Source organism: Manacus candei, unplaced genomic scaffold, assembly GCF_025592945.1.
Source record: "Manacus candei isolate 608988 ecotype Guabito, Panama unplaced genomic scaffold, ASM2559294v1 h1tg000028l, whole genome shotgun sequence".
Taxonomy (NCBI): domain Eukaryota; kingdom Metazoa; phylum Chordata; class Aves; order Passeriformes; family Pipridae; genus Manacus; species Manacus candei.
The window spans coordinates 43,431,766-43,444,455 of record NW_026138076.1 but is presented as its reverse complement, the minus strand read 5'-3'; the positions used below and the strand labels follow the sequence as shown (position 1 = coordinate 43,444,455).

At 38.9% G+C, this 12,690-nt stretch overlaps 1 protein-coding gene across 9 annotated transcripts in view; it reads right to left on the bottom strand.

The window, feature by feature from the left end:
• ZNF827 (zinc finger protein 827) overlaps positions 1-12,690 on the bottom strand; it is a 106,235-nt gene that overhangs the window by 50,712 nt on the left and 42,833 nt on the right. For all 9 annotated transcript variants that reach the window (XR_007905038.1, XR_007905037.1, XM_051790897.1 and 6 more), the window contains one exon: positions 478-711. Coding sequence is in view for 7 of the 9 variants with exons in the window: in XM_051790897.1 (XP_051646857.1) it covers positions 478-711 (234 nt within the window). In the remaining 2 variants the exon portion in view is untranslated. The remainder of the gene's footprint in view (positions 1-477; positions 712-12,690) is intronic.

Genomic DNA, 12,690 nt, shown 5'->3' with positions numbered 1-12,690 from the left:
TCACTAAATGCAGAAAGCTGTCTCAGTTTATATCATTTTTTTAACAGTGTATCTTGTCATTTTGAGTACAAGATATTGTCAGAAGAAATAAAAGGCTTTAAAAGTCATGTTTTATAAAGCTCTGTCAGGTACAGTTCAGTACAGACACACACTCTTATAATGTTAATGAAGTGACACGTGAATAAATTGGTATTAACATGTTTTGTACATTTTAAAAATTACAGCATCCGAAAGCTTTAAGGCATCATTTCTTTTGACTTATTCCATAGTCATTAATTTGAAAAACAGAGCAGAGATAATTAGATACTATAGTGACAGACCAACATGCTTTATGTAAGTGCAACTGTGCAGACAGGCCTTTTCAACTGTTCCTTGACTTGCTACTAAAGCTAAACGTACCTCCTTGCAAGGTAACCCTGTTAGCAGACATGAAAAAAAATTGTTAAGAAGTTCAATATTATTAAATTAAATATCTACCTGAGAGCTTCATGAGGAGCTCAGACGCTGCCTTGACTGACATGTCCTGCCTCATCACATTTGCCTGTGCTTCCTGTGGCTTGAGTTTCTCCTCAGGGATGTTTGGAGCTGAGGCTTCAGATTCTTGGCTGAACACATAGCTGGACTGAGACACGGCTGAACTTGCAGCTTCCTCATCCTTAGGCTCCTCTTTCACTTTAAAATTAGGAGTCAAAGGCTCTTTTTGATTTGCAGCTGTCAAGAGAAGGAAAGAAGTGAGACTTCAGGTAATGTATAATCCTGGAGTAGCTAAGTAACAGGAAGAAACCATAACCTGAGAAGTGCTAGAGCAGGTACTGGAAGCAGGCATGTCAAACTGTTCAAAGATGCTTCAAGGGGCAAACAAACTTCTGCACCTTTTGTACAAAGGGGCAGTTCTGGAACACGAAAACTGCATGTACCAAAGCTCATGAAAACGTCTGCTCATCTTACTTTTTTGCCCCTTCTCCTCCTAAAAGCACTTCCCTGGTCCCCTGGTTTGTAGGTCTTCTATAGGCTTGGTGGAAATATAAAATATCATTTCACCTTACGCGAAGTAAATTTGGCAAAGCCCATGGGTATGACATATTAAGTTCTTAGAGCACGGAAAAGAGGCAAGAGATGAAGAGTAGAAAGACAGAAAATCTAAGAGGGGAGTAAAAGGGAAAAGACAGCAAATTCTTAGGTCCTAAAAGTTGTTACGTTAAAAAAGGGAGTAGAGGGATTTTCAGAAGACAGTTCTGCACTGTTTCAAGTCCTATATGCATAGAAAGAAAGAGAGTAAGTTTAAAATAATCCATTCAAATACTCCATGTAAGCAGCTCCACAGAGAAGGGTACAGAGACCTTGGGGTGCTGTTTAAAATCTACACACTGAGCAATGTTGTTCTTGAAGGGTCTTTCCAATAGCCCTCAACAACAGTAGATCCTTTGCACTGCATTTGGCTGAACAGATAAAACCAATTCCAGCTCTTAAACAACACTTCCAAGCCCAAGCAATATGAATTCACGGGCAGACCGCAAAACAAGCAGAAGGCTAAAGAAGTTGCACTAAATTTCAGCAGCTCTTCTTGTAATTTTGTATGTTGAACCATGAAGAGAGAACTTCTTCCCTGTCTCTTAGTGACTTTTTCTCGATCAAAATATCACGTTGAATTCCCAGTAACACACCAGATGACATGTTCAGTGCCATAAACTTTGACGAGTTTACATCTTTCCCACCTCTCAAAAATTGTCTCCACAAACATGAAAGATAGAGCACCGTCCCCATTTTGTTATCTTTGTAAGCAAGCTCTCTCATAACTCACCTTACTACTTCTCTTACATATCTTCCTCCTTCCATATGGCAATCCCCTGCCTACCCTCATGTCTCTTGCCTATGATCTCTGTCAAATCTCACTTGGGCCATGGAAGATGGATGTACACCCAGCTGCCCCTCGTATGGGGCATTAGAAGCCCATGTGCATCACTGCCTGATGCAGAGATCTGTTTGTTATACAAACCCATTACATGGACAGGGAAAGCCTGGCACATCACAGGGATGATAACATCCAACTGAAGGGGCAAGGAACTAACACATCAAATCAACCCAGCAAAACCTGGCAATATTTACCTGCTTAAGCCCTTGGTCTGCTTTCTTCTCCACTTCACTACTTCTTACCTACTCTCAGTCTCCTCACTCTTTTGGCTTATTTCCTCAGATATTCTCTTTCTCAGCAGTTCCCCCAAAATGTAACTCCTAGAGAACCTGAATTCCTGCATCCCACTGTGAAGTGCTCAGCATTTCCCAGAGATGTGAACCCTAAAATATGAGGTGCAATTCCCATCTTTATCAGAGCTAGACACTTACATTTGTTACTTTAAGCTTTGTTCATTTTCACACAGTCCATTTTTTGTGGTTTTCTGGTGTTTGCATTTTTTTTGTTTGTTGTTGTTGTTTGGTTTTGTTTTTCTTTGGTTTTTTTTTTAATAATTTTTAAAGCTACTATATTACCCTATAACACAATACATTTTTTCAGTTTATATTGCAGAGTTGTTTGATTTTCCTCCTTTCTTGTTGGCTGGCAAGCCATTACCAAAGAACAGGATTAAAGCAAATGGTATAAAGAGCATACACATAAGCAACATGTACATACACATTGGTTCTATTCACTGCTTCAGAAATTAAATTACCTCATATGTGTAATTTTTAACATGACCTATAGGCACTTTTACCAGTATTAAGAATTGCATTTCCCCCTTATTTAAAAAAAAAAAAAAAAAGAAAGAGCAAAAGCAGAAATATGAACCATTAAAGCATGCTTTAACCCATAAAAATACAGGTTAAAACTCTCAATTCAATCTTAGCTTTACCAAGATACTAACAAAAAAATTTCATCTGTCTTCTTTATCCAGGCCTCAGTCTATTCTGGGGTTTGACCTGGGGTGATGAATGGTCACCAAAAAAAAGACCCAAACCTTCCATGCCAAATTACCTTCTGCTTTCCTTCATTTTTAAATCATGCCACTGCAGCTGCTACTGATACAAAAAATACCTCCACCAGGATCTGAGTGCACCTGATAGAAATAATTCTGCCTGAACTTTCAGAGAACATGGAGGAAAATAAAATATCTTTTGAATTTAAATTCTGAATAAAAATTTTGAATTTTGAACTGTCCCAGAAAATAAAAGAAGTCCAAGTGAGGAGATAAATACAACCCAGTGAGAACAATCATTAACCTGTGGATCCAGCCTTGTCTCTGCCCATGAATCAGGGCAGAAAATGAACCAGGTAGAGGAAGTACTATAGACCAGGTCAGCATACTCTCTTACCATTTAAAATACAGAGGTGATATTAAACTCACATACGTAGATCAGTGTAAGTTTACAACAATACATTATGGTCCATTATAAGACAGCTTTAGAACAATGTAAAAACATCCACACACAAATACAATCACTGTAACAGAACTCACATAATATCACAGACTTAAACTAGGAACTTTTTTCAAGAGTCAAGCACTATAATGTGCAGTGGCAAATGCTTACTGGATTATTCTGCCACGAGAAGGAGGATCAAAAGGGGTGCTTTTGGAAGAAATTAGCATTTATTAAAATCTCTTATCACCACGACACAACTCAGCAGCCAACTTGACCCAATTCAAGGGCAAGTGTAAAGTGGTGCCTCTATGCTCTTCATCCCATCCCATCCACAAAGAGCATCTTCAAACCCTCCTAAGACAAAGCCAAGTTTTAATAGCTCAGAGAACCAGAAATTCAAGGTAGATCATAGCAGAGTTTAAATAATTTAGTGATAGTGACACATCCAGAATGACTTGAACACCAACTTTCCCTCCTTTCCTATGTCCCCCTTTCCCTACCCCATACATGAGCTCTCCTATGACAGTACATGCTGCTCTAAGCCACTGCTTCCTCACACTTCTGAGCCATCACCCAGGATAACAAGGATACAAGTATGCTGAAAACAAGTCTACCAGCATGGCATCAGACAATCTAAGTGAGCTCTTTGTGAGATATGTACACTGTCACCTATGTGTGTCACCTATGAGAAATACGAAACAAGGTCAGGGTCCCACAGTCCAGAGGAAGCTCTGAAGATGTGCATTTGGCTGTACTACATGAAGGGGAAAAGAATCCCAGACTATTGTTCCTATCTATGTTCCTGATTCTGCCTACTCTAGCTGCTTTGTTTTGGACAGAAGAGGGAATGAATAAATTAGGAAAGTTTTATTTCTTTAATTAACCGGCAGCACATTCCTTGAATTGACCATGTTTTCAAAAAAATCAAACATTTTAATTGTAGATTAAACATTTTAATTGTAGATAAATCACTGAGCCTCATTTTTCTTCCCCCAGAAAATAAAAACAAAATCAGACAACTACTGGGTCAGTTTAAACCCAATGGCTACAATTAATAGGGTTTTTGTTCTAAAGTAGGTTCTAATGTAAGGGAAACCTAAAATAGAAGGACATGTAAAGAAAGGGGATGTTGTCCAGTCTATCAGATCCATACACTAAAACTAGAGGGAAAACTAAACACCACACAAAACAAAGAAAAAAAAATAAGCCCCTAAGCAACAAAAGTCCCCACCACTCTTGCCTCTCTCCCATCTTGGATCCACAACTATGGACAAAATTGCTAACACATGGGATATAGCAACTATGATGCATCCACTAGTCATATTAGGCAAAACACTAAACAGATGTAAGAAAAAACATTGCAAATAAGAGAAATAAAAGTTTACTATGACCAGTTTTTAAAAAACCCCATCACTGAGGAATGTTTAAAAAAATTAGAACTAGACAAGAACTAAAAAGATTATGTTGAAGTCTAATAAAGTAATGTGAATGACAAAATTATTACTCCCCAGAAGGAACAGTATCTTCTATCTACATACAAAAATGGATACACATACAAATACTTAAACTTGTATTTAATTTACATTCATTCTGAACAGCAATGAGAACAGAATGAAGGATGTGTTGCCTGAAGACTGAATCCAAAAAATCCAGCAATTTAATTTTGAAATACATAGCAAGTTAAAAAAACAAACCCACCCAGCAAATGCAACCAACAGGCAGGAGTCTCTCAAGCAGGGTTGATAACGCTCCATTTGTTCCATTCCATATCCAGAAAAAACATAGATCAAAGAATATTCCAGACTGCTGATTTTTATCTTCCTGGCAACTGGAATCATTTGAGCCATTTGGCAAAAGTAGATGATGAAAGTTACACCACTTTCCTCAAACTGCCAAATGCCACAAGAAAAACTTTGGGCATCTGCCACTAATCTGAAACACTCTGATAGAAGCTGCTAACTGCATCAGTCCACTTACAAGGATTCTAAATGCTCAAAACGTTTATAATTGAAAGAGCAAAAATGGGCTGATTACTGCAAGCTCAGTATTACAAGTCACAATCAGCACAGAGTTGGTCACTATTCCATCTGTCTGAGCGAAGAACACGAGAAAGAAAACAGCATCCACAACAAAAATGCTGCCACACAATAGAGGCCATAAGGTAAAGCATCTATGCAGTCTGGATCAAAAGGAACTGTGAGGAAAATGTGTGTGCAACAGTACGTCGCTGCACCATCATGTTATTTTACCAGTGATGCCTGACTACAGCTACACAGATGAGAGAGCAGGGCAGTCATGGCTGAGGGAAAAGGGAAACTGAGGACACATTCCAAAGGTACTGCAAATTGAACTGGTCTCCTTGAGATTTTCCTCAGAGCCAGTATGGCAAAAGAACCATGGCATGACTTCTACCTGAGGAAGAAAGGGCAGTGTTTTATCCAGGTCTTACTGGAGTTAGAAAATCTGAATGACAAAAAGCCTTCCATTCCAGATGGTAAGTTGTGAGTTGGGGTGGTTAAGAGAAACCAAGGACCTTTGACAGATCAGTTCTGCAGTATTTGGAAGACACGGGTCCCCGACAGTGAGCATCACATCATCCTGAAGGCAGCTGTGGTCAATAAAGGGTATAACTTGGGTCATCTACTGGTTTTTTTCTAGTAATTGAAATGTGCAGGTGGGTATTGGAATTCTGCATGGAGACTACGGCTCATATTTGATGACATTCAAGAACTGAGGAAGGGGTACAAACTGCAGAAGCAGCCACTGGTGAAAGAATTGTTTTGCAAGAAAAATCTATGGAATTGGAACCTGTTAGAGAATCTCCAGACTAAAATCCAATTAGGCTGATATATTATGCTCAACTTATTAAACACAGAGGCTGTATACACTAAGCAGCCCAAAAGGAGAAATACTGTTCTAGCAGGCCAGTCTAGCTGGGCTCTTTTTAGCACCTTCTGCCCTGGAGTATTAATCTGTGCCAGAGCACCTCATGTTACCTAACCCTCCTGGGAATTCTAAATCAATTACATCTCAGTTTTAAAGCCCTCTACTCTGCCCTCAGCCAAACAAAGTAACCTATAGGCTATAAGGAACAGGATGGGTATTATCAATGAAAAAGCTACTTATGACTCAAGGGCGCTCAGCATTACGAAGTTTCATTTTATCAATGCAGTGGAATATCAGAATAGACAATCATAAATACAATGATGCTGTGACTTGATACCCCTGGGCTTCCAGAGAGCACTTAAAATACGAGATCTTCCAAACCATCTTGCTTAAGTATGTTAAAAATTGTAAGCAGGGGTTAAGAATAGGGCAGCTAACTATCCTCATTTTCTCTAAAGCTGCTCTGTATTTAGGGAGCTGGAGTCAAGCAAAATGAGACACAGCATTGGAGAATGACCAATGGTGGAATCAGGCAAATTGCTAAGGCACCTGTAGGACCTCACATCCCTCCATGCCCCAAGATGTCTGTTACACAGCTAAAGTCCCACAGGCTAAACAAGGTTGTAATCTCTGCCAGCCCATCTTCTCCTTTCCAGGTAAAAATCAGAACAGCAGCAGAATAGGTAAAATTCTGGGAAAGCTGGAGAAAAGAGATGGAGGACAGTGAAAGGAGCAAAGGGAAATCTGTTGCTGATAGGAAAGAATTACTTGCAATATGGAAATGTCTTCTCTCTACAAAGGAACAGAAACAGAGGCGAGAAACACCAGGAGACTGACAAACAATCAGAGATAATTGAACTAACAGTGTTTTCAATTCCCATTTTGGATAGATGTGAGAGAAAGGCTCATGAGCTCGGACTTCTGCCCAGAGTAATGGTGTAATCAGGGAAGCAAAAGAGCCATCAGTCTAGTCTAGTCTTATACTCCAAGTGTAAGAGTGAAAAGAGATTATAAGGGTGGTGATATATCAGTAGCAAAGTTTAGTACAAGCTTTTATTTGTCCAAGTTGCAAGTAGCTGTGCTATTGCCCCTTCACAATTTTATTTTTAATTAAAGGTCTATATGGAAATTATTCAAATGTGGATCTGGAGACACAGTTCAAAGAGAGATCTTCATGACATCAGAAGTATTTGCATTGACAGCAGCTTTTCGGAATTCACAGTATTTTTAAATTAAGGACATGGCTCAACAATTGCCAGTCCTGTGCACTTACATATTCTAATTGAAATTTTACATTCTGGCATAAACTATGAAACCTAAATATAGGCAGCAGTCTTTTCTTTGGAACTTGCAACACAAATACATCAATTACGACAATTTTATTTGACATGCTTTTATTTTATTAAAAAGACCTCTTTGAAGAGTTCAAGCCAGTCAGTTCAATACTGTCAGTGGCAAATGCTAAAACATTTCAAATTACTTGTGTTACCTTTCAGGAATGCAGCAATTTTCAAGAGCCAAACAGGACAAATAATCCAAGTGATTACTTAGCTTAACTACTAATACGTTGTATGTAGCTGTCTGATGTCTTATCCTTTCATTATTCCATTAATGGAATCAGCTAATAAAACAGGAATGCAAAGTCCCAATACTTTGGACAGTCACCAAAGTCCCACAGTGGCATGGTTTTCCAAAACAAAGATTTGACTTCTCACAAGACAGTGACAGCAGATATGACTTCGGGAGAAAACATATTTTCTCGTTTGTTTAACGTGGCCAGCCCCAAACCCTCAGCATGTTAGCTCCCTCCTCCTCTCTTTTTTAAAGTTCTTCCACGTGAGTAACTTGGGGAACATAAAAAGAACGCCAGAAGCAGGGCCCACTTGATAACACTTCAAAAGATGAAGAGACATGCTTTCCAGAGTAATACACTTGTTTAACACAGAGTGGTGGGGGAGAGAGGCCAGCAGTGAAGTATGTGTTACAATTACTGTTTCCACACAGAATCCCTTTGAGAGCAATAGTGCAAGAATCCCATTCATTTTGTTGGGATTCATTTATTTTCAAATGTTAAAAGTAACTGCAGCACATAACACAGGCACAATAATAACACCACTAGGGTACACTGGCCATTGTAATTTGGATCATTGTGAAAGACACTTTTTTATTACAAAAAAACCCCAAGCCTTAAAAGTGGGTGGAAGGACATCAGTATTTAAAGAGACGGCTTGTATAATGTCTGCCACTGAAACCTTTGAAACAGGAAAAGCAAATACTCTCCAAATTAAGATATGAATGCTGTTACAAAGTTTCAATATGGAATTAATGGACTGGGGGAAGAAAACATTCTGGCAAAGCACTGATACCGCAAAGTACTCGGGCAACTTAAAGCCATGTAAGCAGTTCTACTGAAATAAGAGAGGGAAGATTTGAACGTAAAAACATGTCCATGCTTAAATATTCCTCTGTTTATATGTTCAGTCATCTGCTAATTCCCTTTACAAACAAATTCAAATAAAATTTCAGAGAACTCTTTTAAATTTCCTGTGAATTTGAAAGCCTCTCCTAATTTAAACTAGGACTTGGAGAATGGAATCTGGAAAAAAAAAATTCAAGATTTGTTTTAACTTTTAGGTTTACATTTGGTGATTTGTGTCATGCCTTATTTCATAAAACATGTAATTACATATCTTTCTGGCAAGCAATGGCACAGAATTGCGGATGAAGGGGTCTCAACAGGTCACCCACACCAGTATTTCTCAACCTCTTTAAATCTAAAGCTCCCCTAACCCGTTCTGAACATGTTTTTAAATTTGTCCTGTGGCAGAGATGCCTCAGTCTCTCCAGCCAAACTATCACAGAGGTTTAAATAGCTTAACTGTGGAAAGACTTTCCTAATGCTAACTTAAAACTTACAGCAATATAATCCTCTTAATTTTTGTCCTAATTATTATGATTTTATGATTAATTACAATAATTTCCATTCTCCTGGAAACTGTGCTAAGGCACATAGGAAACAAAGAGGTGATAACAAACCCACATAGCTTAACTAAGGGAAAAATAATGCCTGATGAATTTGGTGGCCTTCTATGACAGGGCTAAGCATTGGTGGATATGGGTGGATAGACATCATCTGCCTACATCTGTCTACAGGGAAGTCAGAGAGGACTGTTCATCAGGAACTGCAGTGACAGGACAAGGAGTAACGGGTTCAAACGGAAAGAGGGGAAATTTAGGTTCAATATACAGAAGAAATTCTTTACTGTGAAGGGTGGTGAGGCACTGGAACAGGTTGCCCAGAGAAGTTATGGATACCCCATCCCTGGCAGTTTGCAAGGCCACGTTGGATGGGGCTTTGAGAAATGTGGTCTGGTGGGAGGTGTCCCTGCCCCACGGCACAGGGGTTGGGACTAGGTTATCTTTAAGGTCTTTTCCAACCCAAATAATTCTATGGTTTTATGATGAATCATCAACAGATTATTTCCTTCTCCCTATGACAAACATTTTAATGCATTAAAGGGTCATTAATGACTCTCCTTAGTCTTCTCTATGGGCTTCACAGTCTACTCCCTTTTAGCTCTCCTCATTGGACATGTTTTCTAAACTTCCCAGTCATTTCCACTGTATCCTTTTAAATCTTTCTATCTATCTGCACTCTTTATAAGCTATAGTGCCAAAACCTTGGGCTTCAGAAAGACTGAGAAGAACAGGACTGTTTCCCCCTTCTTCGAGGCTATTTCTCTATTGTACCCCAGTACAATTATGCCCTTTTTAGCACCAGTATGATGCTGTTAACTCCTGTTCCTTTCCCACAGAACTGCTACCTAGATAGTTGTTCCTGGTCTCGTGTTTTGTGCAACTGTTTGTTGAACAGTTGCACATTTTTCACAGATCTCTTTTGATTGCAACTCTTCTCTTTTGATTGTGGACTACTTTCAGTGTTACTGTTTTCCAACCATCTGACATCCACTTCATCTAGACTAGAGAGGTGCTGCACAGTACACTCAGAAATAATACTGAGTGTCAAGATTATACACATGCTTATTAAGATTCAGTTTTAAAATTCCCAACACTTAATAAACACCAATTTTGCACCATCTTTCACCCTTGGTGTGCCAGTTAAACTTTTGGAAACTGGAACTCAGGTCTGAAGGGAGACAAGCGCTCCTCTGAGTCACACACTTGGAAAAAGCAGAGGCTGAAACTGCACAGAAATGAGAACCAACAGGCCCCCTCCAAGAAGAGGAGCAATAAGCATTGGCAAGCAAAAATAAACGTTCATTTAAACCATCAATATTCAATATGAATAAACGCCAAATTCTAAATGTCTGTGTATCTATCTACTGCTTCTTTCTTAGCCACAAGGCCTGTCAGAGAAGAAAATTAGATTGTTTTGACATAATTTGGTCTCACAAATCTGTGCTGGCTGTTGCAATTGGCATATGCAATTTGAGATGTCAAAAGATTTATATCATTGGAAAGGTAGGGCAAATAATTGAAGCTGTGATGGGCCTAACAAGACTGTGGTAATAAAGAAATCACTCAAAGGAACTTCGTTCAGCACAGCAAACTGTTAAAATGCAGCTAATGCTTAGCCAACTTGCTAAAAGAGAATTACTTCTCCTCTAAATTTATGCACACTATATGGAGGAAAGCACGCAGTAAACGTAGGTAACAAAATAAATCTCAGAAGAAAAGAAATTCCCTTCCTTTAGACATTGCTCTTCTTCTGTACCAAACTTGGTGACTGGCAGCACATTTTAATACAAATATGCGGACATACAAAATTACACATACATCTCGCTCCCCCAGTGACTTTATAACATGTTGCTAGGTAACAGTGCATACAAGTCAGGTTTGAAGACCTTTAGTAAGTCACCATAAAATAACTGCATAGGCCTTTTTCATGAATAACGTACGTTATGTGTCCTTTTTCTGATGCCAATAGATCAGACAGCTTCCCATCAACTGCTACACGAAAAGCAGCACATCAAAATGTTAAATGTTGTATGTTTTCTCAGCTTTCAGGCTTTCCCCCCCCCTCTCCTGCTTTCTGCTACATGCAGCCATCATGAGCACTACCATCTCCAGGTCAGTACTGCTGATGTGCAGGAGCCACTTCGTGCACAGCAACCCAAATCTAAAGATTGACATCAGAACAACCCCACGTGTGGGACAGCTCTTAGACAATGCGAAATGGATTTCACATAGAGGCCAAATTTGAAACTCAAGTAAAAAAAATGTACAAGCAAATCAAAACAGACTCATCCTGCCCGCTTTTCGTTAGTCATAGCAATAAATTATATCAATGGATTATTAATTTTTTTTTAAAGAGCGGGTTCTATGGCTTCTTCCAACCCACACAGCAAACCATTTGTGCCAGCCCAATTCAACTCCTGATTGCCCTTAGCTCTTTCCTGTTTTCCAGCTTGGCTCCGTGAAGCCTCAGTCTTGATTTTTTGTGTTTACCCATTGTACTCAATTCCTCACAGAACTGTGATCCCAGAGGTATAAAAATCTGGGCAGATGAGGACTGCAAGCCTCACCTAAATAAATGGCTGTGGTTCCACCAAGGCAATGGCATTAAGACAGAGTTAATTCCTTAGTTTACGTGACAATAAAATTTGCTAAAATGTAACTTACTTTCCATTTAAAAGAGGAAGGTGACTAATTATTCTCTATTGAAAAGATTATCTTCTATCTCCAAAGTCTAAAACTTGCCCTAGGAACTGACATCTCCTTGTGAAACAGAAGTTTCTTCAGCAACATTTTCCTGACTTCTTTCTCTTCAAAAATTCAAGGCCAATTTTGAAAAACTTTGGTATAGAGCACCTCCCCAGCATATCGACAATCCTGAAGTATTCAGTCATATCAATAGAAGAGTACATAAAATATAACAGATTCACCCTAAACACATCCTCCACTTCAGAGTCTCACATATGAATATCATTCCTACAGCAACAATCTGACAGTAAAAAAACCACTAAACACATGCTTTGCATTAGAAAGGGATTTCAATTAAAATAATAAAAAAATTAAAAGCTGTTCATGATTCAGGGACCATCGTTTTTAAAAAAGTGTTAATAACCGAGAAATGCAATAACACTCATACTTCATACGTATTTATACTTAGACCTCAAATACTACTCTGAAAGGAAGGTGACCAGTACTTTATTGGTCCTTTTTAACAGGGGTGTAAAGGCAGAGAACTTAGCTGAATATTCAAACCAGTGTGATTTCAAACCAGAACTGCAGGTACTGAGCATACCTTAAAAACACACCAAATGAGATTTGCCAAGGTAATTGTCAATGAACTTCAAAGCCTGGATAAAAAGTTCTGACTCCCAATCCCAGCAACTAAACAGCAAAATCACTCTATTTTCTCACTGTTTCCCCTCCTCCCCCCGTCATGCACCTCTCCTATGAAAAGAAACAAGAAATTTTAAGTTA